Genomic DNA, 25,898 nt, shown 5'->3' on the forward strand with positions numbered 1-25,898 from the left:
TGGGTGAGAGAGAGGGCAGGCTAGTGTGTTCAACCACCCGAGGATCTTCCAGTCCTCATTTCCCAAGACACCAAGCTTTTCCTGAGCACTTACCTCCTGCTTAGCCTCCAGTTCACCCTAGCCTGGGACCAGCAAGTGGCTCTTTTCCCAACCCTCACCCATCTCATTTGCAGCCTGAGGAATGAGGAGGTCGTGCTAGTTCTCCAAAGGGCTGGACAGAAAGCCATGGACCAGAGCGTACGGTCCATCACCCATTTGGGAGGACATCTTCCTCCACGTGTCCTCGAGGTGGTGTAATGGAAGGCTTTTTGCAAGAAGATGGGTGCGAAGAAATATAACTCTTGACTAAATATATGATATATATACATATGCATATCTATCACTGATCAGAGTGATTTTTTTTTAGCTAGTATGGATCTCCAAAGTCCTGTAGATGTGCTCCTGCATTTACATTTGGTGTACATATGTGTGCAAAGCAGAGGACATTTAAGGCAACAGTATTATACAAACCCAGAAGACTTTTGATTTCATCATCAAGGTAAAGCATCACCCACGTTTAGTGCGAGAGGGAAATAAGACTCCAAGAACCAGAAATGTAACAGAGGCCCGGAGTCCCCAGGACAAGAGCCACGCTGTATTTGTCGAGGCACACTTGGTGCACAGCTCCAGCAGGCGGTCAGCACTGTGGTGTCTCACAGCAGGCGGGCGGTATTCCTGCGCGCTGCATGCTGTCTTCTTCAGTGGGACAGGCGAGGTGGGGTGATGAATGCTCCTGCTGGAACTGCGCCAGGACACGTGTTGTGTAGTGACATTTTTTGGTGGGGTTGTGACACTCAACCCCCTCCCTGGTTGAGGGAGAGGTACCCGTTCCCTCTGCTCCAGGAGGGTTACCTGTTCCAAAACGCCCAGGCGACCCTGGGGCCCCACAAGCTGACCCACACACGTCCTTGAGACAGTCTGTGCCCTACAACAGCCACCTGGGCCCCACAACCTAGGGACGGGGGGGATCAGGGGTAGCTCTAGGGGTGCCAGAGCTGTGGGGATGTCCGTGGGACACTGGGAGTATTATGGATTCCATGTAGTCCTGTGGGAACCCTCACTAGAGGAGGAGGAGAGGTGTTGGGCTTTCCTTGGGGGGGTATCAGGCTCCCCCATGGGTGTGGGGTGTCCTCAGGAGATGTCACAGTCCCCAGTTGCTCACAAGCACTGCAGAAATCCGCAGGGGGGACCTGGGAGATGTGGAGCACCCTAAGCAGCCTCCCATTAGCGGGGTGGGGGTGTCCCCAGCAGTCACTCACCAGTGGGTTGGTGGGCTTGGTGTTATCCTTGGGGCACGGTGTGCACAGGTGGGGGTCAGGGGAAGCCCCCCCGTCGCGGTCGTCCAGGCTGAGCAGCAGCAAGTTGGTGCAGGCGAAGGTTCGCTTCAGGGTGCCGCAGTTTGGGGGAGGAGCGCTCCTGGGGAACTCCACGCTGGGGGGACCCACACACCATGGGGCAAAGGTAGTGACAGGAACCCCCATGGCAATGGGGCAGTGACCCCCACGACCGTGGGAAGGAAACACAAGTCTCAGCCCTGCTGTGGCCCCCACAACTCCTCCACTAGTCCCACTGCCCCCCTCTTGCCACTGATAACCTTCAATAGCCCCCATCAACACTCATCTCCCCCCTTGACTCTCTACCTTCCCCAGCACTCCCCAACAGCCCCCGTTGACTCTCCAGCCCTACCAGGGACACTCGAGCTTCCCCAGTGCCCCCCTCCAGAGCCTCCCAGTGATGACCTGGAGGATCCTACCACCCTCTCACAGCCCACAACTGCCCCTCCGCTTTATCCCCGACTCGCTGTCCCACCCTGAGCTGCCTTTTACCCGAGGAAAGAGATGGCCACGGGCCTGGTGAGGGCCTGGGGGGCACCCGGGTCCAGCAGGCACCTGGGGGCTGCGGGCTGAGCATGGGTGCCCAGCGTAGGGTCCATGGCCTCCCTGATCTCCTTCGCCTGCAGGGGAGTTTTCACCCCCGTGCTGGCCATGGCCTGGCTGGTGCCAGTCCCTCCCAGCAGGGTTACGAGGGGTCTGGCTGCACCCAGGGACAGTGGAGGGGCTCCTGCTGTCACCTTGACATCACAAACACTGGCTATACTGGTCACACATGGTTCCATGAGGGGCTTCTGTCCCAGCCTCTCCCCTCATGTGCCTCAGGTTACCCTTTGGATTGCTGATTTAACCATTTCTATCCCCAAAGTAGCCACCAAAATACTTAGAATCATAGAATAACTCGAGTTGGAAGGGATCCGTAAGGATCATTGACACCAACTCCCTGCTCATCAACAGGCCAGTCTTCCCCAGGACAAAGTGCCCCGAGTACGTGGGGCAGGAATACTCCAACTCAGAAAGGGCTAAGCCAAGGAAGGAAGCACTAGAGGGTAAAGAATAAGGAATTTTTGGCAGCAGTGCCACTTCTGCTACCCTCTCTCGGCAGAGAAGTGGGATGACGTAGGTGGAAGCTTAATTTTCACTGGAAGTCTCTGTCAGAACTGGCTGGTAGAAAAGGACCTGCTGGACCGGGAGAGGACAGCCATGGCGCGTGTGTGTGCAGGAGCTCGCCGTGAGGCCGCCCTTTGAGCCGACTATTCCACAACCCCCGGGGATCTATAGAACCGCCACTGTCACTACTGTCCCACGCTGTCCTGCTGCCACATCTTGTCAGGCCAGATAAAAAGTTGAGGAAAGGGAGATCACCAGGACTTAACAATAACGCTCACTGAAGGCAAAAGCAACTCCCACGTGAGTAGCAACCGGAATCATGTGAACGCAGGAGAAAGTAAACGACAGAAAAGCTGAGGCGATGCAGAATAAAGACTCTTTTATAGAAGAGAGAAAGCAGCCGCAGTTCTTGCCTTGTTTGCTGAAGGAGGAAATCAGCTTTTAGCCATCAGTGGTGCCCACCGGGTTCTTCTTTCAGGGGTGGAATAATTTCTCCTGTCTCTAAAATTCTGTCCCCCTGATGGAATGAGAGAGGATGGTGAGTGTTTTCCCCTACACCCACACTCTCCCTTCGCACAGCACGGTCCTTCAATTAAACTATAACTGTCCCCACTTCCAGACAAAGAAAATCTCACTACAACTTACTCCGAACGCTCTCATTCACTCAACATTTCCCAGGATGCTGGAGCAACATCACAGCCACGTTATCTGAAATCTGTACTTGCTTTACCCCTCTCTTCTCAGCTATGGAACAGCAGCCAAACATTTAGAGACCGTATTGTTTTAAAAATGTGTATTGGACTTCGAGCACTGCATAACCACCTTCAACGCCCCACAGCTTTAAGCGACTCTCCAAACTCACGGCCTGTAGCCCACAAAGAGCTACATAATCCCTCGAAAATGAATGTGATGCCCAACTGCTGTTTGTTACTGATTCAGGCACTGTCTTGGCCTACTGAGCTGATCTAACTCGAGTGAGTAATTAGGCTGACATCAGAAGCACATGGCTCGGCCTTCCGTATGTTGCTATGCTGTTGTTAAGGATGCAACTTTTCATGATTTTATTTTAGATAAAGCACAATCAGGCAGATGTTATGCAAAAAAAAAAACCCCTGCAACTGGCAGAAATAGCAGAGCTAAACTTCGATGAGAATATTTGCCCACAGACTTGCTACACCAAGCGACGAGTAACGGCTCGGAGCAGTCCGAAAACCAGTCAAGACCAAACAATCTGACACTCTCCTCTTTGTAAACCAAAGCTCAAGCTGGGGGTGGCACGACTCTATATCTTTGGGGACGTGTGGGGGACCTTCAGGGGCGTGTGGGACCAAGCTCGTGTGGACAGAACCGACACACTCGGTGCCGAGCTCCTCCCAACTCCTGATATTCCACGCGTTAGTAATCACTCCTTCACAGAGGCACTGAACACCCAAACCCCTTCACAAAGATGTGCAGTAATTAACGCTTGCATTCACCCTGTTCTCAGCGAAGCAGCTGGGCTTGCCCTTTTTTGGGGGGGCAGGAGTGTGCAGCCATGGCTTTCAGCAGCACTTCTCGCCCTGAGGGACCCGGTGCTTCAGCTTCCCGTGAAATTGGGAAGTAGCAAAGTGAGAAGCAAACAGGAGAGCTTCCCTGTGCGCTCTCCATGCACTTCTCCAGAGAGGGAACCTGCTCCAGTCGCTACGGGAGATCCCATATGGGAACGTTTGCCTTTTCCGCCCGGGATGGGCAGTGCTGTCAGTCAGGTACTCGAGAGTTGACCACTGCAGAGGGAGGTACCACTGAAACAGGGACTGCCTGCTCTGAGGATGAGATGAAAACTGCTCAAAAATACTGTAACTGCTGCTCCAGGGCAGCCTGCCCGCGGCGTCGAGCTCATCCTTCCAAAAATTCTCCCTGCACGGCTGCTGCACAAACCCGCACTTCTCCCCAAGTCACCCCTTTTCCACCTGTTTTACTGAGTTGGAAGACAAAACAAGTATTAATAGACTTACCGGGAATATCCGTGGATTTGACATAACAACACCATGCGGCGCTTTCTGAAAGGGGGAGGGGAGAAGAGAGGGAAGGGGTAAAGAAAAAGAAGTGTTACCCAGATGAAGTACAAAGGATTTCCAAAATGGGGAAAACGACCCTTCTAAACACAAGCTCTGCTGAGTACCAGGCTCACGAGGCCGGGTTCTTTCCACTAGTTAAAGAAACACCGGAGGCTAATAAAATTACACCTCCCACGCAAGACAAGACTGTAGAAGTGGAAGGTCTGTCCCCCCGTCAGTGCACTGGCCATCCCCCGTCCCCACACCAGCCGTTGCGGTCTTGTTATCCCCAGGGTCACCATTCCTTTAGGAAAGCAACAATTCGGATGTGGCTTTCTGGCTTGCAGGAGGCAGCATGGTCAAAGCCAGTGACCACCACAGAAGACCACAAATAGAAATAAATACATATATATATTTGTGCCACCCAAGCAAGGAAAAACAAGCGGTGACCAGACGGCGGGAAGTCACCTTAACCAGCAGCAGATGCGTAACCAGCGTGTTCGTACAACCCCTGCTTGTGGAATCACCCCACCCCCCCTCTACGAGAGGGCTTCTTTAACCCAGATTTCCACTCACAACCCCCCGGAGGGGCCGCACGCACCATGATGTGGTACTTCACGCAGTAGAGGATGATCCAGGCGGGGACCAGCACCCGCGTCAGGACGAAGCCGCCGGTCTGACAGGCCTTGAACACCTACGGGGGGGGGACAGGGAGGCTGGTCAGACCTTGAGGGGGGGGCTCGGCCGGGCCTGGCCCCTGTGCCCCCTCGTCAGGCCTTGGGGAGGAGGGCTCGGCCCGGGTGTCCCCCCTCAGCTCCCCTCACCTGTTGCCGCCAGAGCCCCCCGGGCTGCAGGAAGCGCTCCCAGAAGGCGGCCACCGGCCCCAGCTGCCGGCGCGGCAGGACGGGCTCCCGCTCGCTCAGCTCCTGGTCCCGCAGCCAACGGCGCCGCAGGACGCGGAGCTGCTGCAGCCGCAGCTTCTCGTCCGGACTGTACCCGCTCATAGCGCCCACTGGGACTGGGCCCGACCCCGCTCCGCTCCCGCTGCGGCCTGCGGGCGCCGTGTCCTTCGCCGCCGCCGCCGCGCGCGGCAGTGACGTCGGCATGGCACGGCGCGCAGCGACGCGTCATCAGCGTGCGCAAGGCGGGCAGCGCCGCGGAGTGTCAATCGGAGGGTCGCGGGTTCGAGCCCCCGCACAGCCGGGACGGCGGCGCAGCCCCTCCGCGGGGGCGACCAGCGGGTCGGGCCGGGGCCACTCGGGGACCATGGCCGAGCCGGGGCTGGCGACCCGCTTCCAACACCGCTTCCTGGCCGCCCGGCACCTCCGCTCCTTCCCCTGGCCGGTACGGTGCAGCACGGCGGGGAGCGGGCGGCCGCCCTGGGGTTGGACGAAGCCTCAGCGTTATATCCCTCTGTTTTAGGAACTTGAACAAAACCTACGGACTTCGCCGGATTCCCCCCTGCTCCTGGATATTCTCCACAAGGTGAGGAGCGAGGGCTCGGTGGCACCTCGTGTGCCCAAAGCAATTGCTGAGGGGTTTTTGTTTTGTTTTGGTTTTTTTTGCTCATAATTACACAGATCAGCGACGTAGTGGCGCAGTTTTTCGTTGGGCGCAGCAGAACAGCGAATTTCCTTCGCTTCCTCTTATTTACCTGTTCTTCGCATCAAAAAAATGAAGCCCCGTGTGCCTGAGCATAGATGGCTTTAGTGCCACAAAGGGCATCAGCCCAGCCCCAGCGGGCAAGGAGGCGGCAGCGCCTCCATCCCAGTCAATCCCAGTAGCGGTGGGACTAATCACAACTCAGGTGGCAACCAAAAAGGAGAGAGAGAAGAGAAAAGCAAATCAGAGCTAATCGGACTCTTTTTTTCCTCCCCTCGGTTTTGCTGTTTATTTGCTGAAAAGTGAAAAACGCGTCGGCTGCCGCAGATGCGTAAAGGAGCAAACCGACCGGAAAGCATCAAATCTCATTTTCGGGCTCAGCGTCGCTTCTTTTAGCTACAGACTGAATTTGTAACGCCTCCTGCGTCCCTCCCCGGCCCCTGTGATAAAGTCTTCCCTCGGTAACTGGTTCCAATCGCTGTTCTCGTTCCAGACCATTCTCCACCCCCTGTGCGTAAAATATCCGCCTCCCACCAAGTACAGAAGATGCTTTTTAACCGAACTCATCAAAAAGGTAGCGCTTCCTTTTCATCTTGCTTGCATGTCCTCTTTTTTTTTTATTTTCTTGCTTGGAAATATACCAGTTTTACATCATGGGCCAAGCGGAGTTATGTGTATTAACAAAAAAGAGCATTGGGTGTAAAACGTTACGGCCACCGATGCACTGAAATGCGACGTAACGTCTGTACATTTCCGGTTTCATGGCGATTTGGTACCCGAAACTGCCCTGTTCGCTCTCGCCCAGCACGAATCCACAGGAGCTGAACCCCTGGATGAGCTGTACGACGCGCTGGCAGATATTTTAAACGAAGAAGAATCTACTCGCTGTTACAAAAACTACTTACTGGTAAGAACTAACGCTGCATCGTTAGAAGTCACTGTTAATTGGCTGAACTAAGCAATAATTGGCTTTAAAAGCAACGCCCCGCCAAACTGAAGTGCTTCCTGCCTTTTTCCAGCAGCGTAGTCGGTTGTAAACCGTGGAACCCGCTGGCTGTGCTGACCCGGTGCGCGCTCTCTCTCTCTCTCTCTCTCTCTCTCTCTCTCTCTCTCTCTCTCTCTCTCTCTCTCTCCCGCCACACGTGTCTCCCCTCAGCCCGCGGGAGAACCGGTCACCCTCTCCGAGAGCCTGGCGATGGTCTCGGGGGGAACCACGGGGCTCGTCACCTGGGATGCTGCGCTGCGGCTCGCCGAGTGGGCAACGCAGAACTCCGCCGTGTTCAGCGACAGGTAACGACAGCAGCACGTGCAGGGAGACGGAGAAAGAGAGTTTTCAAAGTGTGAGCAACTTACGCAGTTTTCATTTAATAATATACAATATTTACATCACCACCCCCCCCAAATAACCAAAATGACTACACCCTTTGGCTACTGGCTAACTGCTGCTCTCGGCTGTTCTAAACTTTAATCCAGCAGCCTTGTAGTTATTTTAAGACAGGTTTTAAGATCAGATCCGTGACCCTGCACAGTTTGACCTGCTCTGTAAAGTCGGCTTTTAAATTTCAGCTGCCGCACCGTCTAGCCAGTAACTTTAACTGGTGGGCTTCCCTCTGTGATGGGACTTGTCTCACCTAAGTGTAGGTGATCACTGCACAGGCGTGTGCGTCTCATCTCATCCTCTCCACTTCGTTTATAAGCAGTCGAGAGGAACAAACGCTTCTGAGGAAAGATTTGGCCAATTTAATTTTAAGTACTGACCTCACGGGGAAAGGAACTGTGCTGCTGAAGTGTCGGTTTCTCTCCACCCACTACGAAAAGAACTAGAGAACCAGTTTAGGTGGAGACAACCATGCTGCAGAACTCAAAGCCAGGTGGGGACATGTATCATCCCCGCAGTGGAAATGCTTTGTACCACAGGCAAAAGCAGTAGTTAGAAGTAATTCATTTTTATGCTCACAATTGCATCTTCTGTGTTTACCACCTCTCCCAGTTATTTGAAACAGAGATGAGATTGTAGATGGTTTACTCAAAAATTATTGAAATCACCTGTAACTGATTTTTACCTTTAGATATCCTTAGAATGTTTTGATTTCCTAACTCAGTTTAGAGTCCTAACAAGTCCTTCGTTATCCTCCAGGACAGTCTTGGAGCTAGGAAGCGGGATCGGCTTCACTGGAATCGCGATCTGTAAAACCTGCAGCCCCAAGGCATATATATTTAGCGACTGTCACCCCTGTGTTCTCCAACAGCTGACAGAAAACATCCGCTTGAATGGCTTTGCCTTGGAGCCCGAAACTCCTCACCATCTCCCAACGGAGCCCCCAGGCCGGGAGGCGGAAGCACCCAATTACCAAAATCCCAAACTAATTGTTGCAGAACTTGACTGGGGCTCAGTTACAGAAAAACAACTCTCGGATCTTCGACCCGACGTCATCATTGCAGCAGGTACTTTTCCGATTGCGCCTGGGTGCGTGCCGTCCGGCAGGGATAAGCAGCTAAGGGAGAAAAGCGCACAGGTATTCGGGTGCAGGACTCGCTCAGCCCTGCTCCAGTTACCGTATCCGGAAGCATATGACAGATCTTCTCCCCGTTCATTTCGCCATTCTGTCTTTTTCAGAAGTTCAGCAGTTGCGTACATTGCGCCAAAAAGCCAATTGTTTTTCCCTTCTGTGTTTTTTTTTAAAAATCCAGAAACGAGAGTGACAGATTTATCATCTTCTAAGAGCCTCATCAATAATAAAAAGCAGTCTTGGCACTTTCTTGACAGATAACATATTAAAAAAAAAAAAACCAACACAAATAACAAACCTTTTTTGGAACTTGCCTATGTATAAATCTGGAGGCAGTTTATAAAAAAAAAAAAATCTATTAATGGAAAATCTAGCAATAATAAAATTTCTTAGCTGTAGCTGCGGGACTTTACTCCCTGATTTGGGGCTTTGCAAAGCAAAAATTACGTAAGAATTCAGCAGAAAAAAAATTCACAAAATATCCTGCCTCTGTCATCAAAGGTATCTCATCATTTATTGAATATGTGAATTCTGTAAAATGAAGTCACTGTCTGTATAATGCCAACTGTACACTGGTCAGAGATCAGCCCAAGCTGGACTCGGGAAGGAAAAACAATTCAAAACCAAAGCTGATTTATAAATATATCCGCTATTTGCTGGTATAAGTAACACCACGTCAAGAGTAATCACATCAAGCGGTACGTGAACGCACCTCGACATTCCTGTGTCGTAAACCACCACCTCTCGAGTATTGGTCCTGCGCACAGCGCTGACGCATTTCGTAATCACCATGCTAATTAGCAAGGCTGACGTTTGGTACCCCGCCATGGTCAGTTTTGCCTCGCATTGCTATTTCTGCTCTCAAGGAAATTATTCAGGATGAAAACTGTTGCAGTTCAAATCAAGTCTTTTGCAATCAGCCCCTAAAATACAGATTTTGAGCAACGCAGTTTCGTTCTGCTAAGGACAGTTGTGACAAGGAGTACCAACGCTCGATGTTTTTGCTGTCTCCCTGAGGATGGGCTTAAAGACAGTATCTGACAATCCATTTACAGAAAGGCGCCCCGATTTTTACTGATTTTAGACTGATATTAGAGACGAGGGCAGCTTCACGGAGCATGTAAAATAGAGGCGTTTTCTCAGATGTCTTCCTGGGAATTTTTAAGCCCCGAATACAAAAATCATATTCTCCTGCAAGATGAATAATTTATATTTTTGTTTTGTAGTTTTCATTCTGTTTTTTTTCTCAATTCTCAATAAATATTAAATGTTTTCCTTTCTGTGCAGATGTGGTATACGATCCAGAGATAATTTTAGCCCTTATTGGTATGCTACAAAAACTCTCTGCTTTCAGAGCAGACGGAAAACCTCCCGAGGTCTACATTGCTTCCACCATTCGTAACCCGGACACGTATCACCTGTTCCAGGCAGAACTCGGTAGGTGCCTTTTTCATCAAGCGTTATTGGTAGTTGTGGCCTCTTTCCCCATTATTTAATCTGTAGCAAAGATGATCAAGAGCATTTTTTAGTGATGGGGATTGTCCGATAGTGAGATTCTTATCCTAGAGCCAGATTTAAGAGCGGTCTGCTAAAGAGCAGTAACTTTTCCATATGGATTTGGTCAGGAGATTGGAACTTAGCTTTTTGCCACATCCCATCTATCACAACTCGGGATGAACTGCAAGTGCAGTGGCCACAGGCAACTAAAAAAGGGTTAAGCTTAAAGGAGGAAAACCACCTGTGTTGCACTGTCACAGTGATAACATTCGAGATGCAGCCTAAAACCTTTATCTTATCTGTTCTTTGAGGGTTAATAAAACCAACTAGAAATTAAAATAGGGAGGGATTTGGGTTTTTTCTTCATCTACTCTTCAAAAGCCTGTCGTTTGCAGTCTACTAGCTGTACAGCTGGTCTACCGCAATTAGTTAATTCACAAAATTACGCTGAGTGCACAGCAGAAGCATTACTGTTAATTTTTAAGAATTCATACTCCTAAGTAATCGCCTGTAGCTTGCTTTAACGGCACGCTAAAGATCTCTTCTTACAGAACTTGACATGTGGGTTTTGCTCATTTTATTACACCGAAATACGATTCCCAGTTTCTCTTTGCAGATAAAGCTGGGATCGGATGGCAGAGTATTCCAGCCCAGGGCAACAGTATTTTTCTCTACGATGCGCAGCCAAACATAACTATTCTACAGCTGTTTATATAGACTTGGCAAATATGATCAGAATTTTCAGGCCAACAGGAGCTATCTCGTCTTGCAACGAGATTATCTTGAATTCAAGAAACACACACGAGAGGCACTGAGGATGCAACTATATGCACGGACTGTTGTCAAAGTAAGTTATGTTTCTTCCTATAATTGTCTGCGTGTGTGCAAGCGAACTGCTGCCCCTGAAAACCGTGAACACCAAGCAACAGAGGGGGGGGAAAAAAAGCCCTAATGGTACTGCACTTTGATTCTGGAGAAGACAATAGAATTGAACTGTGTGTTTTGTTTTGTTTTTTTTTTTTCCAAGTGTGATTTGATTTGTAAATAATGGTGGCACATCTGCAGGATCATAAGATGAGTATCTCACCCTGACAAGGGAGAAAAATCAGTGTTTCATAGCAATAAATATTTTTTAATATTAAAACCAGCTGTAATTATCTACTTTTTTTTTTTATACTTGTCAGTATATACTTGCAGTATGGGTCATCTTAAAAATTAGTAATACCTACAGTGAACGTAGTGGATCATGTCACAAGCTTACATGATGCTGCAAGAGAAGGTAACAGACTCCGCTGTAAATCAGGTGCATCTGCAGTGATGACAAAAATCAGAACTTGATTTACATATCCCTCATACAAGGACTGTCTCTTTCACAGCTAGCTATCCGGAAGCCATCCTCCCACACTGGGCAGAAAATAAAGAATCGTACACTGTAGCAATGCTCCGCCTATACTGCAAGAAGGAAGAATTGAGCTCACCTTCTTTGAAACTTCCCATAATCCATTAATCGTTTTCCTGTTGGACAGTATTGGTCCTGAAGCAGAAAATCAAATAGGCTGCTCTTTCTCCTCTTTTGACTTCATTTTCTGTATCTTGTTTTAAAAGCTACTTAAAAGAAAGTGAACAAATACTTTAGCCCCCTCCTTCTGAAGTAATAGAGAGAAAATGGACAATAGGTAACTTGAAACTTGAAGACTCACCTTATTCTTCAAGCTGAAGGAGGCCACAACTGGTAGGATTTAGTTGGATATACAGAAGTAACCCCACCCCAGATTTTAGCTACCTCTCCCCAAAAAGAATTCAAAGGTATTATTTATTGAGTAAATGCATGCTAGCAGCCCAAACAGGAGCCCGTTTATCTCCCCTTACACAAAATTCTTCAAGTCACTCAAAAGTTCTGTACAGGTGGCTCATTTTGGAGGCGAAAAAAAAATTATTATAGGAAGATGAAACCTCTCTAAAGCTTTCGGCATTACTGTTAAATTAAAGAAGTGCCTAATTTACCTCCACGTGCACATCAATGGCTAAAGGGGAACGGCCAAACCACTGGACAGGTTTTTGCTTAAAAACAGTAGGAAAAAAGAAAAATTGTCAATTAAGTCTTTATGGATCGTTCTTCAGTCAATAAACTAGTGAAACTGCCAAAGTCCTGCAGTAAGCAACTTGGACTCTTATCTTCACTTTCCCACTGGTGGAACCAAATCACTGTCGACAATCATTTTTCACAAGAGAGCATCTCCTGTAACGGCGGTGCAGAAGGGGAGAGGCAAGATCAGCACGCAGCTGTCTGGCTTGACAAAAGTAGCTATTAAATGATTACTCTGTAAGCAGGTTTAAAAACGCTGGTGCAGAACCCACTGTAATCATCTGCCACCGCTGAACTAGGAACTCTGCAGAGCAGTGACCACACAGTAAAACCAAGCACTTTATTCCTTAAATGACTGACATCTATTTTATAATCAAAAAGGTGATGAAAAAAGCATCTTGTAAAGCATTAGGTGTGCATACGGATACTGGTATTAACAATAAAAAGATGAAGGGCATACCTGAGTGAGCACTCAGAAAGCAAAGTGCCCTTTTCTTAAGTTATACATAGTTTAATACTATGTTTCGGCTTTATTTTTCCCTTTTCTATCAATCTGTTCGAAAACGGATAAATTTTATGTTCTTTCTCAAGGTAAATGGGTGTATTCACTTCACTGCACAAGGACAACGGTCACGGAAAGGCCTGTTTTCCTCTAGGTGTTCAATAAAGCTGTCGCATACCAGTGGCTGTGCTGTCACATTCTTGCACGCACTATAGAAAGGAAAACAGCTTTGAAACGAAACAGTTCCGTCTCATTAAAATCGTGCAAGAGGATATTGAGCACTTGTCTAGGGAAGATTAGCCAAGAATAGTAACTGGTTGAAAAAATAAAAACCTCACTGTACCCCCAGTTCAAATAAAACAATTCAAATAAAAGGCATCTCTTATTTGCAAGAAAACATACCCAAATCATCTATTAAAGTGCTTACTGTACAACAGGTATATCTGGTAATAGTTTATATAGGTATTCAAGTATCTTCACCAAAAAGTGATCTTGAAGCACCACAGGTAACAGATTTTACTCCTGGAGTAACCAAACTTCCCTCCCACTTGCTAAAGATTCATCCCAAGCGATAAGGAAGGAAAGGCAGTCCACATGGCAAGGCTCCAGCTCTTCAGCACAGGGACCACGTCCTCCCTCAACACTTACACCGTTGGCACACAACAACTATCCTCTGCTGCACCTTCGGCACTACTCTTACTCACATGAGAAGCTCAAAGTGTAAAGGCAGAGGTGTGTCCAAACACTCATTCCAAGATGAATTAGTTAAAAACTGCAACTGTAGATAATAGAAAGTGTTTATTCACTATTTATCAAATTATGCAGCTCCAGAAATGCATTTGCCTTCTTGACACCATCCTCCCCCCACCAAAAAGTCATTCATTCTGCCCAAGCAAAGGAAGAACAGTCTGGTCCCAACACTCATCCCAGCGCAGCTGCTTGGACGCACGGAGGTTTTCTCTGAAGTTGTGAAGTTTGCCTTCCAGCGTAGGAAATCCCAGGAAAAGCATCTGTAAGTTAAAAAAAAGGAAAAACACAGAAAAATATCATCAGATTACATTTTAGGCTCATTCTAGCCTCCCCAGCATTAACCCTACAATGTTGCAGTAAGAGAACACTCTTTGGTCTGGCCCTATAAATAGTGAACAATGACAATACATAAAATGTTCTTTCCAGCTTCAGATTCATATTGAAATAGAAGCGAGGCCAGTAACATTCACCAGGCAAAGCATTACCTTCCGAGAGTGCAAAATAGGCACATATGACAGCACCTTTGTGGTTATAGCTGCTGGGAAAGAAAAATCAGTGAAGCCCTTACCTTTAGTTGTTCTGCAAGTTCATTCGAGTCCCTGAAGATCAGACCATTTTCATTGTGTTTCACAAGTTCATGTAAACTGTGAACAAAAGTCACAGAAGAAAACGTGAGACAAAAAGGAGGGAGTGGGACATACCCATTTAAGAAGTTGCATAGTGACATCCGAAGAGACCATGCTGGGATATCTCTAACATTATGATCCTGGATGTCTAGATCTAAGTTTGGTGCCTGACAAAATGGGATAAAGAACGCAGTTTTAAATGTTTAAAGATTGTTTCTCCCTTCTATGTCAGACTACCTAAATCTACCATTACAGTGCCAAAGGGCTCTCACTGTCTTTGTGGCACTGTATTGGGTTTGCGTGGCAAGGTTTTGGTAGCCGGGGGGCTACAGGGGTGGCTTCTATGAGAAGTTCGACAGCCAAGACCAGCCAGCTCCAAGACAGACCCGCTGCTGGTCAAGGCCAAGGCCACCAGTGACTGGTAGCGCCTCTTAACAAGGGGGAAAGAGGCCCAACTGCTCAACACCATTTGCAGCCGCAGAGAGGACTGAGAATATGTGAGAGCAACAACTCTGCAGACACCAAGGCCAGTGAGGGAGGGGAGGAGGTGTTCCAGGCACCAAAGCAAAAGACCATGGTGAGGCAGGCTGTCCCCCTGCAGCCCATAGAGGTCCACAGCGGAGCGGGTATCCACCTGCAGCCATGGAGGACCCCACACCGGAGCAGGGAGATGCCTGAGAGAGGATATGACCCTGTGGAGAGCCTGTGCTGGAGCAGGCTCCTGGCAGGACCTGTGGACCCGTGGAGAGAGGAGCCCACACTGGAGCAGGTTTGCTGGCAGGACTTGGGACCCCACAGGGACCCACACTGGAGCACTCTGTTCCTGAAGGACTGCACCCCACGGAAAAGATCCAGGACTGCACCCTATGGAAAGGAGCAGTTTGTGAAGAACTGTAGCCATGGAAAGGATGCACGTTGCAGAAGTTTATGGAGAACTGTCTCCTGTGGGAGGGACCCCACACTGAAGCAGAGAAAGAGTGTGAGGAGTCCCCCCCCTGAGGAAGAAGGAGCAGCAGAAACAACATGTGATGAACTGACCAGATCCCCCATTCCCAGTCCCCCTGCACCACTAGGGAGGGGGAGGTGGAGAAGTTGGGAGTGAAGTTGAGCCTGGGAAGATGGGAGGGGTTGGGGGAAGGCGTTTTAAAATTTGGTTTTATTTTTTGTTATCCTATGCTGATTTGATTGGTAATAAATTAAATTAATTTCCCCAAGTTGGGTCTGCTTTGCCCATGACAGTAACTGCTGAATGATCTTTCCCTGTCCTTATCTTGACCCACAAGCTTTTCATTATATTTTCTCTCCCCTGTCCAGCTGAGGAGGGGAGCGATAGAGCGCCTTTGGTGGGCACCTGACATCCACAGTGCCACACATCTGGACATATATTAAAAATCAGGGCAATAATCTACTTTAAAATTAACCTACAAGGAAAATCCATCCATAACCTAGTTCATGAGATCTTCACGAAGAATGTATTTTCTTCTTTCTTCTTTTTTATATATTTGAATATAGAATTTATTTATAAAAGCTACTGTTTCCCCAAAGGACTGTAAATTCTAAGGCTGACTATGCATACACTCACCCCTTCACAGAACACACACATCTCTACACAGAAGGAAGCTTTTTTTTACATTAAGTGTATGGAAACAAAGGATTACAAGGTAGGTTTTTAAGGCAATTGGTTGCATTAAACGCTCCCAACTTTGTAGAAACCAGTGTTAATTTTTTAATTTTTTTTAAATGTTTTTTAAATAAAAATCTTGATTTCTGATTTATCTTATTGAATTAAAAAAAAAATTATTATGGCATAATACTGGAATCTCATTTGATAGATGTAGAAGCTGTTAAACTCATGCTTTGTAAGAATACTGTTTCATATGATCCCCTTAAACTGTATCAAAATAAGCAAGCTCTTACCATTCAAAATATATTGCGCACACAGGTAAACAGCAGCCGAACATATCTACCACCTTCATGGGTAAATCCAACCCACTAGATGATTTGTGGAGACACACCCCCAGGTCTGCTGAGCCTGAAAAGCAAACAAAACAGACAGGAGGCTGAATTCTCTGAAAGCAGCTCTTCTAGTCTTACTGTAAACCTTTCTATTTATGTACTACTTTGGGTAACGCAAGCTAAAAATGAGCTATTTTCAACACCATCCAGACGGACTCCATTTCAAGCACTCGGGGGAAAAAAAAAAAAAGCAGTGCAATATATTTTGTGACTAAAATTAGTCAGGCTTTAGAGACATACCAGGTGAGTGCACATGAAATTAAAGGGAATTTTAAAATTTCACGTATCCCAAAACAGCCTTTTTGCCTCTTAATCTGCTAAGAATGGGTAAATGCACAGGAAAACTCCATCACAATCCAGAGAGGATACGCTGCATGGCTCACTAGCGACCTCTTCCTGTTCAAGTTATTTCAAAATGAAGAAATTACAGTGTGATTTTATAGACATTGTATTTATTAGTTAAAAATTACCAAATAAACACAGTGTTTTACAGCCATATAAATTGGCAGACTCTAACCCTGCAGAAGGCAGATCAAGTTGCATGTGTATTTACTACTTTATTAAGGTTACTCACACTTTATGCTAATACAACGAACATGCTGAGGGAATACTATTCCAAGGACATATTAATTTAGAATTTCAGCTACTCTCAGTTGCTCAGCCAAAAACTTCATGATTTCATTTACTGAAGTGACCCTGACAGTAAACTGGCACATGCACATGCACGCTGTATTTCAGCAGAGTTAGAAGAAATGAAGAGTAAAAAGAACAGGCTAAAATAGGTAGGCTAAAATAGGATAAAAGCAGGTACTATGCTCACTTCTTGGGATAACAGTGAAAAACCATAGTTAGGGAAGTTTTTGATTTGTGCCAGCAAAATTGCTATCCATGAACAGTATACACGTATGCCGTCACTAACCAGCAACTTCATTCGCTTACTGTATTCTACCAGCTCCTGTGCAAAATCTGTATCAGCTCTCTCCAACTTTATTAGCTTGTTTTTCACACATTCTCAAGCCTATTTCATAACCCACTATTTACCAAGCAAAAGAGGGTAATCCTCAGCTTCAAGCCATGGTGTACAGATCTGGATATGCTTAAAGTGCAGTTTATTTATCAGTCTGTTGTAGTAGTCTTTTAGAGGTCCTCTACCTGTTTAAAACAGAAAAAAAAATAGTCTTTTTTATCAAGATGACCGAAAATAGCATGGTCTGTGTACCCTGCTGTACAGCTGACTAACTTCTGCTGCATCAGCGACATCAAAAAGGATCCTACACACAAGCCCCAGAAAGACATGTCAAAGACTAAGTCCCCTTGAAAGCCATGTGAACCTAGACGGCTTCTTTACTCAGTATTTAGAGGAGCCTGCCATCAAAATTCCCCAGTCTTGACCTGCATTTTGTCTACAGCCACAAGATAACCCCAATAACTAATGACAAATTTTATCAGCACAATTGGCCCTTCAAAATCACACTAAGTTTTAGTTTGCTCTTAATGAGGAAGTTAACCAAACTGCACTCATTCTGTCTACACAACTTTCTGGCAAAGCCTTCTTTCATGAGTAGGTCCTCTTTTCCAGCACTAAATAAAAACCTTTCTGCTTAACACTCCAAACACCACGTGTTAAGTTTCTTTTGCTGCAGCACCTCAATGTTGAGCTTAAATTCTTTTGAACGTGGAGTAATGTACAGCTGTACTAGACAGGCAGGCTGAGAGCTTCTCTTTAGAGATGTGCCATGATTACATGGCTTTAACAGCACAACTATAAATCACCGCTCTTATAACGAGACATAAAGACAAATCCCTCCTCTTATCACCATCAACAGAAGAGTCAGCATTGAACAAAAGTGAAAATGAAGTCTTCTGTGTTACAACTGAAAGAATTCTAATGCGCATAAACTATTACCTGTTATCACACATACTAAAGATGGAAGCTTGACTCCTTCATTGATATACCGCTCATAATCTGGAGAAGATAAAAAACTGTTTAGAGACAACAAATATACGGATGCTTGGTTTAAGAACAGTCACGGTGTATTAATCATTCAGCTTCCTAGTTCAAGTAATTTCTTTACAAGCATATACCAAGTAAAATAGTAAATTTAGCAATGTTAAAATTGACAAACTTCTATAGAAATAAATTATGGTGTGTTTAAAATGCACGATTCATGAAGCATTTGTTCTACTACACCATATCAGCTGTTGCAATACACCAATTTAGCAGCTGCAAAGTCTACAAAATAAGACAACACATGTTCCCTTCTTTCCTATTATCAGAGGCCTAGGGAGAATATATGTAATAGCTTAGAAACTAAAATTGCAATTTACAAGCAAGTTAGAAATATAATTCTAACTGACAACTACTCTAATTGAATCAAGATGTTGCACTTTGTATTTCAACTACTACTCTTAAACTACTGATAATTAATCAGACACACCTGCACTGTCACTGGAATGTGGAAGCATTGTTTTTTAGCAAAACCCTTTATAACCATCCAGAATACAACCATTCCCCTTTGAATAGGTGAGATTAATTCCTTCACACCTACCTTCTAAAGCTTTTAAAAGGACTGAAAAGTCTTCATCCTCTGAAAGAGAAGGCTTTATTAGGGACATTTGTATTTCTATCATTTATAATGAATTCTTGTCTTTAAAGAACAATCAAGATTTTTCTCACCTTCACCTACATGATTTAAATATGGATCATGCTTTTCCTACTAAAAAATCTGCTTTTATTTAGGAAATTAGTTACAGTCTATAACCACATACAGTGCTTATTTGCTCCCCTTAATGGCAACACGGCAGCCAAACAAGCCACAAGTACTGCACATCCCGAAAGCTATCAAGTTAAAAAATGTCTAGTTTCTAAAGCCACAGAATTAAGTGTTGACATTGCCCTGTTAATTCAAAGGTACAGAAAGTAAAGACAATTCTGCCTACGGTTACTGGCAATGGATTTGTTTCCACTCTGTTCCCTTTTTCATAGGGACAAAAAAAAAAAGTGAGAAAATTATGTAATATACATTATTGGAAATAAAGGAGTAAATATTTTAGTTTCTTAATCTACTTCTACACCACCGTGCAAGATAGTATGCATAGAACGAAATTTAAAAAAAAAAAAAAAAGCAGGAAGTCTCTTTTAATCATTCTTGAAGCTGAGCTTCTAGACTGTAGCTCTGTAATTAAAACACAACTTTAAAAATCATTCTTTTTTAACCACTGAGGTGTATCATATACAACTCATCTTTAAATTCTTCCAGCAAAATGAAGGGAAAAATTAACTTTGCCAGTGATGATGCAGGCATGCCTCTATAGCCTGTCAAGTGTGAGAAGTACAAACAGCCCTCGTTTTACCTTTTGTTAAGCGGTAGTTAAATAATAAAAATTAAATTATTAGTTTCCAAACCTGTCCAGCTTGTGCTGCTGATGAGAAGAGCTGGCCGTCCTCTGGTTTTTATCACATGCCCATTCTTTTCATCCATTTCTGTAAAGGCAGACCTCTCAGCATTTGAACTGACAGACTCTGTACTACGGAAACAGTATTTTCTAAGTATGGACTACACAAACACAGAAGGAAATACTATGCTTAACTGGCACTAATTTCCAAACACTTTGTTTCAGATTTGCTGCTCAACTTCTCCAGAAACACAGTCATTACAGTACTGAGCTACAGAGCGTTAACCTGATCACAAGAGAGACCACTTTTCATCTGTCTTATTGCTACCAAGAACCTAGTGACACTACTGCTATAGGCACGATTCCATCTTCTAACAAAATGTTTTCCTTAATAAGCTGAGAAAAGAGACTCTCTTTCCAGCTCTGTCTCAAACATATAGTAGAGCATGGAGGCCAACAGTACATTTATCCAATTAAACTCAGAACCTATAATTCTATGGTGGGCATTTCCAAAAAGAAATTGCTATACACTGTGGCTATCACTTCTTTTTCAAGCATTAGTTTGATAAAGTAACACCCTGTCAAAGCTATCTACTGTAGGAAACATCCTGCACGTAGCCAGAGACGAATGTTTAACACTTAGACCAACATCTTGAAAGCTCTCCACAGTAAGACAAAGGAAAGGATGCTATTAACAAAGCTTCCAATCACTGTCTTTTAGTTCCAACAGGAACTAGACAACTGCTGAGTTCCACCCTAGAGATAATTCTGTTACAGATTGCCTCAGTACTTATGCCAGCTTCTTTAAAACACTTCTATTATTTCACACACCAAGCATTGTGTTATCACAGTTCAATGACTTCACTCATTCTGGTTTCTCCTAGTGACCATAAAGCTAACTTGCACATCATCAGCTGCCAGCTAAGAACACAGAGAACACTCTGCCTGCTGATGTTCAGTAACTTGTGACCCTATGCAAAAGTATTTCTGGTAATTAAGTGCAATAACTTCATGTCATTCAAGTAAGGACTGTAACTGCATGCTTTACTTACACATACCGTGGTTTAAAAGGCTCATAGTCTTTGGCAAGTTTCACATACAAACGATGCTGAAGTTCTAATGGTGTTTCCTTAAAATAAGCAGCTGGCTTGTCATACAGTGTTACTGCCCTGTAACGAAATAAATTCGCATGTTAAAAAACAAATGTAAGAAAACGTATACAGCACAGTGACAGGCTACAACGATGTAATGCAGAAAGTAATCAATAAGTAAATCAATATAGCAAAATAATTTTTTCACTCTTAACAACTTTCTGTATTCCTGAAGTTTGCTGGAATACCCCAAGGGGGACATATGAATCCTGTAACAAAGGACCCCTTTCTTTGGGGTCTTGTTCTTTTGGTCTTGAATATGTGTGCATATTCAAGGGGTGTAATGCAACTGTAAACACTGCAGACACAATCGTTCACATTTTTTTAACTTACTTCATAACTGTTCCTGAGCAACTTTGATCTTAAAGTCCTCAGACTGCAAAAGAAGAATCTGCAGGGCAGGCATTGTTAAAAATCGCTGTGATCTCTGCCTCATTACGACTCTACAGGCAGCCTGGCAGCAAACCTCCGTAACACCTGGACTGCCACCTTTAGTCAATGGGGTGTTAATTATGAAGGGTAATGAAGGTTCTTGAATGCCCACACTCCACGAGCTCATTACAAAACTGAGCTAAAGTGTTTCAGTGGTGATGGATGGGCTCAGGAAAGTTGCTTTTATAAGATTCCTCCGAATCCACAATCATCAGGGCTATGTTCTTGCGTTTTATTTCACATACACACATACTAATTTGTTAGAGGTACGTGACTTACTTTATGTTGCAATTCACCCATAGATCTTCTTTCATTGCATTAGTGACACACAAGTTATAGTCAGACAAACGCCCAAAAAGCTTTTCATACCTGACAAAAATTAAATCTTAGTTAGAAACCACAGGCAGGCAATCACATTAGCCAAACAACAACTGCCCATCAGTGCCCATGCTAATTAAAAGCCAAACAAAACCAAATGAAACCCAACTGCCCCCTGTAACTGAAATTTAATTATCAATTACTGATTGACTCCTTATACTGAAGCAGCATCACTATATGAGAAGGGATACAGCATGACTCCCTTATCCTCTAAGACCTAAGAACACCACACTCGAAAGCGTTTAAAGCCTTTACCTACAGGTAACCAATTAGATTCAGCAAGAAACAGACCTTTAAAAATAAGTTGGAGTGTAAAGCACCATTAGTGAATAAAAAAACCCAGTACATAAAAAGTCATTCTAATAACAAGATCAAAGTTTGCATATGCACATAAAAGCAACCTGCCTACTTCATCAATCACCTTCCTACATGTTTAACAAAGGTGTCTTACAGAACGTGCTTTCTGAAATAGAAAGCAGTTTAACACATCAAAATCCAGAAATCCTCCATGGAAACAGCCCTTCACTAATTATAATGTCCCCACCGGTTTCCATTCTTCAGAGTTCTGTAAAGGTATGTAATTTATAAAGAGGAGAAGGAATTACTGTACAAACCATTTTGCAATTTGTACTAGTGGGTGATTTCTTCCATGACTCAGACTCATTATAGTATATCCATAGTTGTGCCAATCAATTATCAATTTGCTTCTCCAGAAAAGACACGCTAGCCAGGCAACAGCTATACTAGGTAAGCCTGGAGGATTCTGTTTAAAAAATAAAACAAATAAAAATAGCATAAGACTGTGATCAAGTGACAAACACTAAGCAACTACCAAAAAAGAAAATAACACAATTGAAAAAATTACATTGCTTTAAAGGATCTTAACAAACACAGACAATTTTGTATCCACCAGCTACAGAACTGCCAGTTTCTCCTACTAAGACTGGCAGGCACTTCAAATTTTACCGTTGGATCAGGATCAAGATTCCCCTCCAATAAACATACAAACATTTCTGTTAAGACTTAATTCTTTACTACTATCCATGCCAATGAAGTTCAAAAGCTCTACAATTAATGGGAAGAACACGGGTTAGTAACAGAAATATCAAAGTTTAGAGTCAAATAAACAGTTTGATATAGGTTTACGCAACTGATTAGGCCAGCTGTAGCTCCCAAATAATTAGAACTATGTCTGAGACTGCTAACAATGCCCTGTCTTAAAGTACTATGTATTTTTATTAATACTAGTCCTAACACAAAACATACCTGAAGGAGAATATAGGATGGCTGATCTATTGTCAGCATCGTGTACAGTAACTGCACCGCCTGCACGATGACTTTTATGACATACTGGAAAAGCTTCGGACCAACTGCAAAACAACAGAAAAACCTGGTAAGACTATATTACAGCTCTCCGCAAACGTGCACTTCACACAGAACCAGCCGTCTCTGCAGAGAAAGCGTTTTTAACAGGTTGCCCAGAGAAGTTGTTGAGGTCCCATCCCTGTTCAAGGCCAGACTGGATGTGGCCTTGGGCAACCTGGGCTGGTGGGAGGTGTCCCTGCCCATGGCAGGGGGGTTGGAACTGGATGATCTTCAAGGTCCCTTCCAACCTAAACCATTCTATGAAAGTAACGATAGGCTGTAAAAAGGGTAAACCTGTTTTTAGGCAAATACCTCGCAAACCCTATAAATTCCTGTTCTGTGTTTTGCAACAGAAAGAAATTGGGGTAGGTATGGATAAACATACATACAAGGTTAAAAAAAAAAAAAACGGTAAAATAAATTAAAAAAACCCCTCTGTTTCGGCCTGCGTGAGAACTGCATTGATGTGCTCCAGTACCACAGAGAGAAGCCTTTAAAACAGGTACGGAGGCACCACGGAGGCGCAGCCTGAGACAGCGCACCCCTCCGAAGCAGCGAGGCCCGATCCCCCCCCCCCCCCCCCCCTTCCCCCCTTCGGGTTGTTTTATTTTTCCACCCAAGATCCCGTTTCCCCCTATTTCCTCGGCTTCCACCCCCCGCCCCGCTCCCCGCGGACGAGCACCCACCTCGCAACCCCCGCAGCTCCGCCACGGGCACCAGGCGGATCTCCCGGCTCCGCAGCACGTCGCCGTGCGGCCTGCTCTCTGCCAGAGGGGAGAGAGGCCCGTCAGAGCACCGACCCCCGGCCCCAGCCCAGCCGGCGTCGCCCCAACCGGGCCGCCACCCGCCGTGAGGGAGGGGGAAGGCCCCGCCCGCCATCACTCACGCAGGTAACCCAACAGCGCGACGCCGCGTCCGTGCCGGGCCAGCGAAAGCGCGTGGTACTGCATCCGCGGGCTGCGGCCCAGGTCGCCCAGCACGGCCACGCACACCCGACCCGCACCGCCCGCCGCCACCGCCCGCCGCCGCCGCCGCCACAGCAGCGCCGCCAGCACCGCCGCGCCCGCCGCCAGCCACAGCGCCAGCGCCGCGCCGGCCGCCGCCATTTTGGAGCGCCGGCGGCGGGAAGGGCGGTGGGTGGGGAGAGCGCCCCCTGGCGGCGCTGCGCCGTGCGGGGACCCGGGTGAGGGGGGGGGCGAGTAGAGCAGCGATAGGCTCCAGCTTAAATATCATTTAAAAAAAAAAAAAATGGGAACAGCGGGCACTAGAGGAGGCTCCAGAACTCTGTATTTTAAAATGAGTTTGCGGTAGCACGCAAAATGGATCTTCTCTCTTTCTGCTTGGACGAGCGGCCCTCAGAATATTAATTACTTCCTCAGCGTTACCCAGCGGAAAGGTTGGTGAAGGAGTTGTCTTCTCTGACTGAAAAAGTGACGTGTTCTCTATGACCCCAAATATTTCAAAGGTAGAAAATAACTGGTAGCCGTGGTGGCGAAAAATAACTTTGTGGTGAAAAAAATAGCTCTCAGTGGTGGAAAATGGCTCTCGTTCAAGCTCAGGGTATTGGTGTTGCAGTGTTCGGCCTTCATGTTCTTGACCTATGAAAACAAAGACGCTAAAGTTAACGAAACGGTTTAATTAGAGTGAGGGGGACATCTGGCACCTGCCCTGAGTGAGTTTAGGCTCTTTGGAGCTCAGAACCTGCTGCTGATTTTTTGGGAGAACGGCGCTGCGGGCAGGCATTTGCCAATGACATCCCATCGTTCTGCGGCACCACCGTTAACTTTAAAGGGAGTCTTCTGTCATTTCAGACAGAAATGAAGTGACTTATTCTGTGGTATGTCAGCAACGTAGCTTAGCCTCCAAAAAAAAAAGGCTAAATGGATGTTTCTTCAAAATAACTACACGCATATGCATGCAAGAGCCCCTTTGGGTATAGATAGACATGTAAGAAATTAGGTAGGACCCACGAACTCTCTCTACTGCACCGCTAATTACAGGCTTTCTTCTTCGATTTGCTTTCAGAATTTGAGGACGAAGGGGCTGGGGAACAGGGCCACAGGACGGGGAGATGGACGTAGCCTCTGGCGTGAGACAGCCCTCCCTGAACGCCATTCCTAAGCTAGGTTTAGACAGAGCAAAGAGCCTGTGCTTCCTTGATACCACTTGCAAATACTCCGAACTGTGGTGCTATACCTAAGATAGCTGTGAACATCTTTTTAATTTTATTGGTCGTGTTTTCTCCAACTTCTCAATTTTAGGGTCACTGCTTCCCCTACTGAATAACACCAATATTTTATCCATGTACTTCATCCCAAAAATCTATAGAACAGACATTCTAGTTGCAAAGGGTAACAATGTGCATTATCCACATGACACATTACCAGTAAGCAACGAAACAATACTTTTACCTAATTAGTACTTAGGCACCAGGCAACATAGATGTTTATTGGGACAACTCTGTGTGTGGATAGCCGAACAAGCTGGTTGAAAATGCTATTTCATATATTTTTACTCTGGAAACAGATTGATGATGAGGGTCCCTGCTTGCTGTGTAGGTATACCATATACTGATGTTCTTTCCATTCCCCTCCAAGGCTTGTTTAGAAAGACACATAGTTTTAGGGAGCCTACGGTCCACGAAGATGCATCCTGATAAAAAATAACGTTATTAGATTGACTTATCGCACAAAGTTTGAATTGAATGTAAGATTTTCAATTGCAATTCACAACTCTGGGATCCTCTCATCCTCACTCCAGATTGGAAGAAAACAAAAAGTCTAATAAAATGCCATGCAATACTCAGTTCTTTTTTCTATCTACAGAAGATCACCTGTTCCTGACTATTACAGGAGTATTTTCTGTGCTAGCATGATGAAAATAAACTTAGAGATTGAAAGCAATGGAATCAAGTTTTCCTCTTGAGACCTCTTAATGGGAAACAGTATGTTCTCTGCTCTCAGTTAACCAACAATGTGGTAAATGTTACCGTGAAATAATGAAAGCAAATCATTTTCTTTAGCAGCAATGAACCATCTAACAAAAGATATGAGCTATTTGCTATGTTAAAG

At 45.5% G+C, this 25,898-nt stretch overlaps 3 protein-coding genes across 5 annotated transcripts; 1 reads left to right on the plus strand and 2 right to left on the minus strand.

Moving 5' to 3' along the window:
• Window positions 1-2,842: 2,842 nt before the first annotated feature.
• NDUFB6 (NADH:ubiquinone oxidoreductase subunit B6) lies at window positions 2,843-5,598 on the minus strand. The gene is made up of 4 exons (XM_082490797.1): window positions 5,341-5,598; window positions 5,118-5,210; window positions 4,475-4,519; window positions 2,843-2,997 (listed from the first exon to the last, which is right to left on the minus strand). The coding sequence occupies exons 1-4, from the start codon at window positions 5,518-5,520 to the stop codon at window positions 2,929-2,931; spliced, it is 387 nt and encodes a 128-aa protein (XP_082346923.1). The 5' UTR covers window positions 5,521-5,598; the 3' UTR covers window positions 2,843-2,928.
• A 41-nt stretch (window positions 5,599-5,639) lies between these two features.
• EEF2KMT (eukaryotic elongation factor 2 lysine methyltransferase) lies at window positions 5,640-11,527 on the plus strand. 3 transcript variants are annotated; one of them, XR_014269720.1, is made up of 9 exons: window positions 5,640-5,860; window positions 5,939-6,001; window positions 6,612-6,692; window positions 6,924-7,025; window positions 7,275-7,408; window positions 8,256-8,563; window positions 9,916-10,065; window positions 10,742-10,972; window positions 11,502-11,527. XR_014269720.1 is itself a non-coding variant. In XM_082490829.1 (8 exons), the coding sequence occupies exons 1-8, from the start codon at window positions 5,783-5,785 to the stop codon at window positions 10,817-10,819; spliced, it is 927 nt and encodes a 308-aa protein (XP_082346955.1). In that variant the 5' UTR covers window positions 5,640-5,782; the 3' UTR covers window positions 10,820-11,225. The 3 variants fall into 3 exon arrangements, 2 of the variants coding, with proteins under 2 accessions (XP_082346955.1, XP_082346954.1); XM_082490829.1 differs by lacking the exon at window positions 11,502-11,527 and having other exon boundaries at window positions 9,983-10,065; window positions 10,742-11,225; XM_082490828.1 differs by lacking the exon at window positions 11,502-11,527 and having other exon boundaries at window positions 10,742-11,221.
• A 1,798-nt stretch (window positions 11,528-13,325) lies between these two features.
• Window positions 13,326-23,818, minus strand: ALG1 (ALG1 chitobiosyldiphosphodolichol beta-mannosyltransferase). The gene is made up of 13 exons (XM_082490262.1): window positions 23,714-23,818; window positions 23,514-23,591; window positions 22,729-22,832; window positions 22,077-22,225; window positions 21,364-21,453; window positions 20,560-20,670; window positions 19,512-19,633; window positions 18,655-18,693; window positions 18,012-18,071; window positions 17,147-17,257; window positions 16,007-16,121; window positions 14,032-14,107; window positions 13,326-13,723 (listed from the first exon to the last, which is right to left on the minus strand). Exons 1-13 carry the CDS (start codon window positions 23,775-23,777, stop codon window positions 13,589-13,591), a joined length of 1,254 nt encoding a protein of 417 aa, XP_082346388.1. The 5' UTR covers window positions 23,778-23,818; the 3' UTR covers window positions 13,326-13,588.
• Window positions 23,819-25,898: the final 2,080 nt, after the last annotated feature.

This window comes from Vanellus vanellus (assembly GCF_965231255.1).
Source record: "Vanellus vanellus genome assembly, chromosome: 14".
Classification (NCBI taxonomy): Eukaryota; Metazoa; Chordata; class Aves; order Charadriiformes; family Charadriidae; genus Vanellus; species Vanellus vanellus.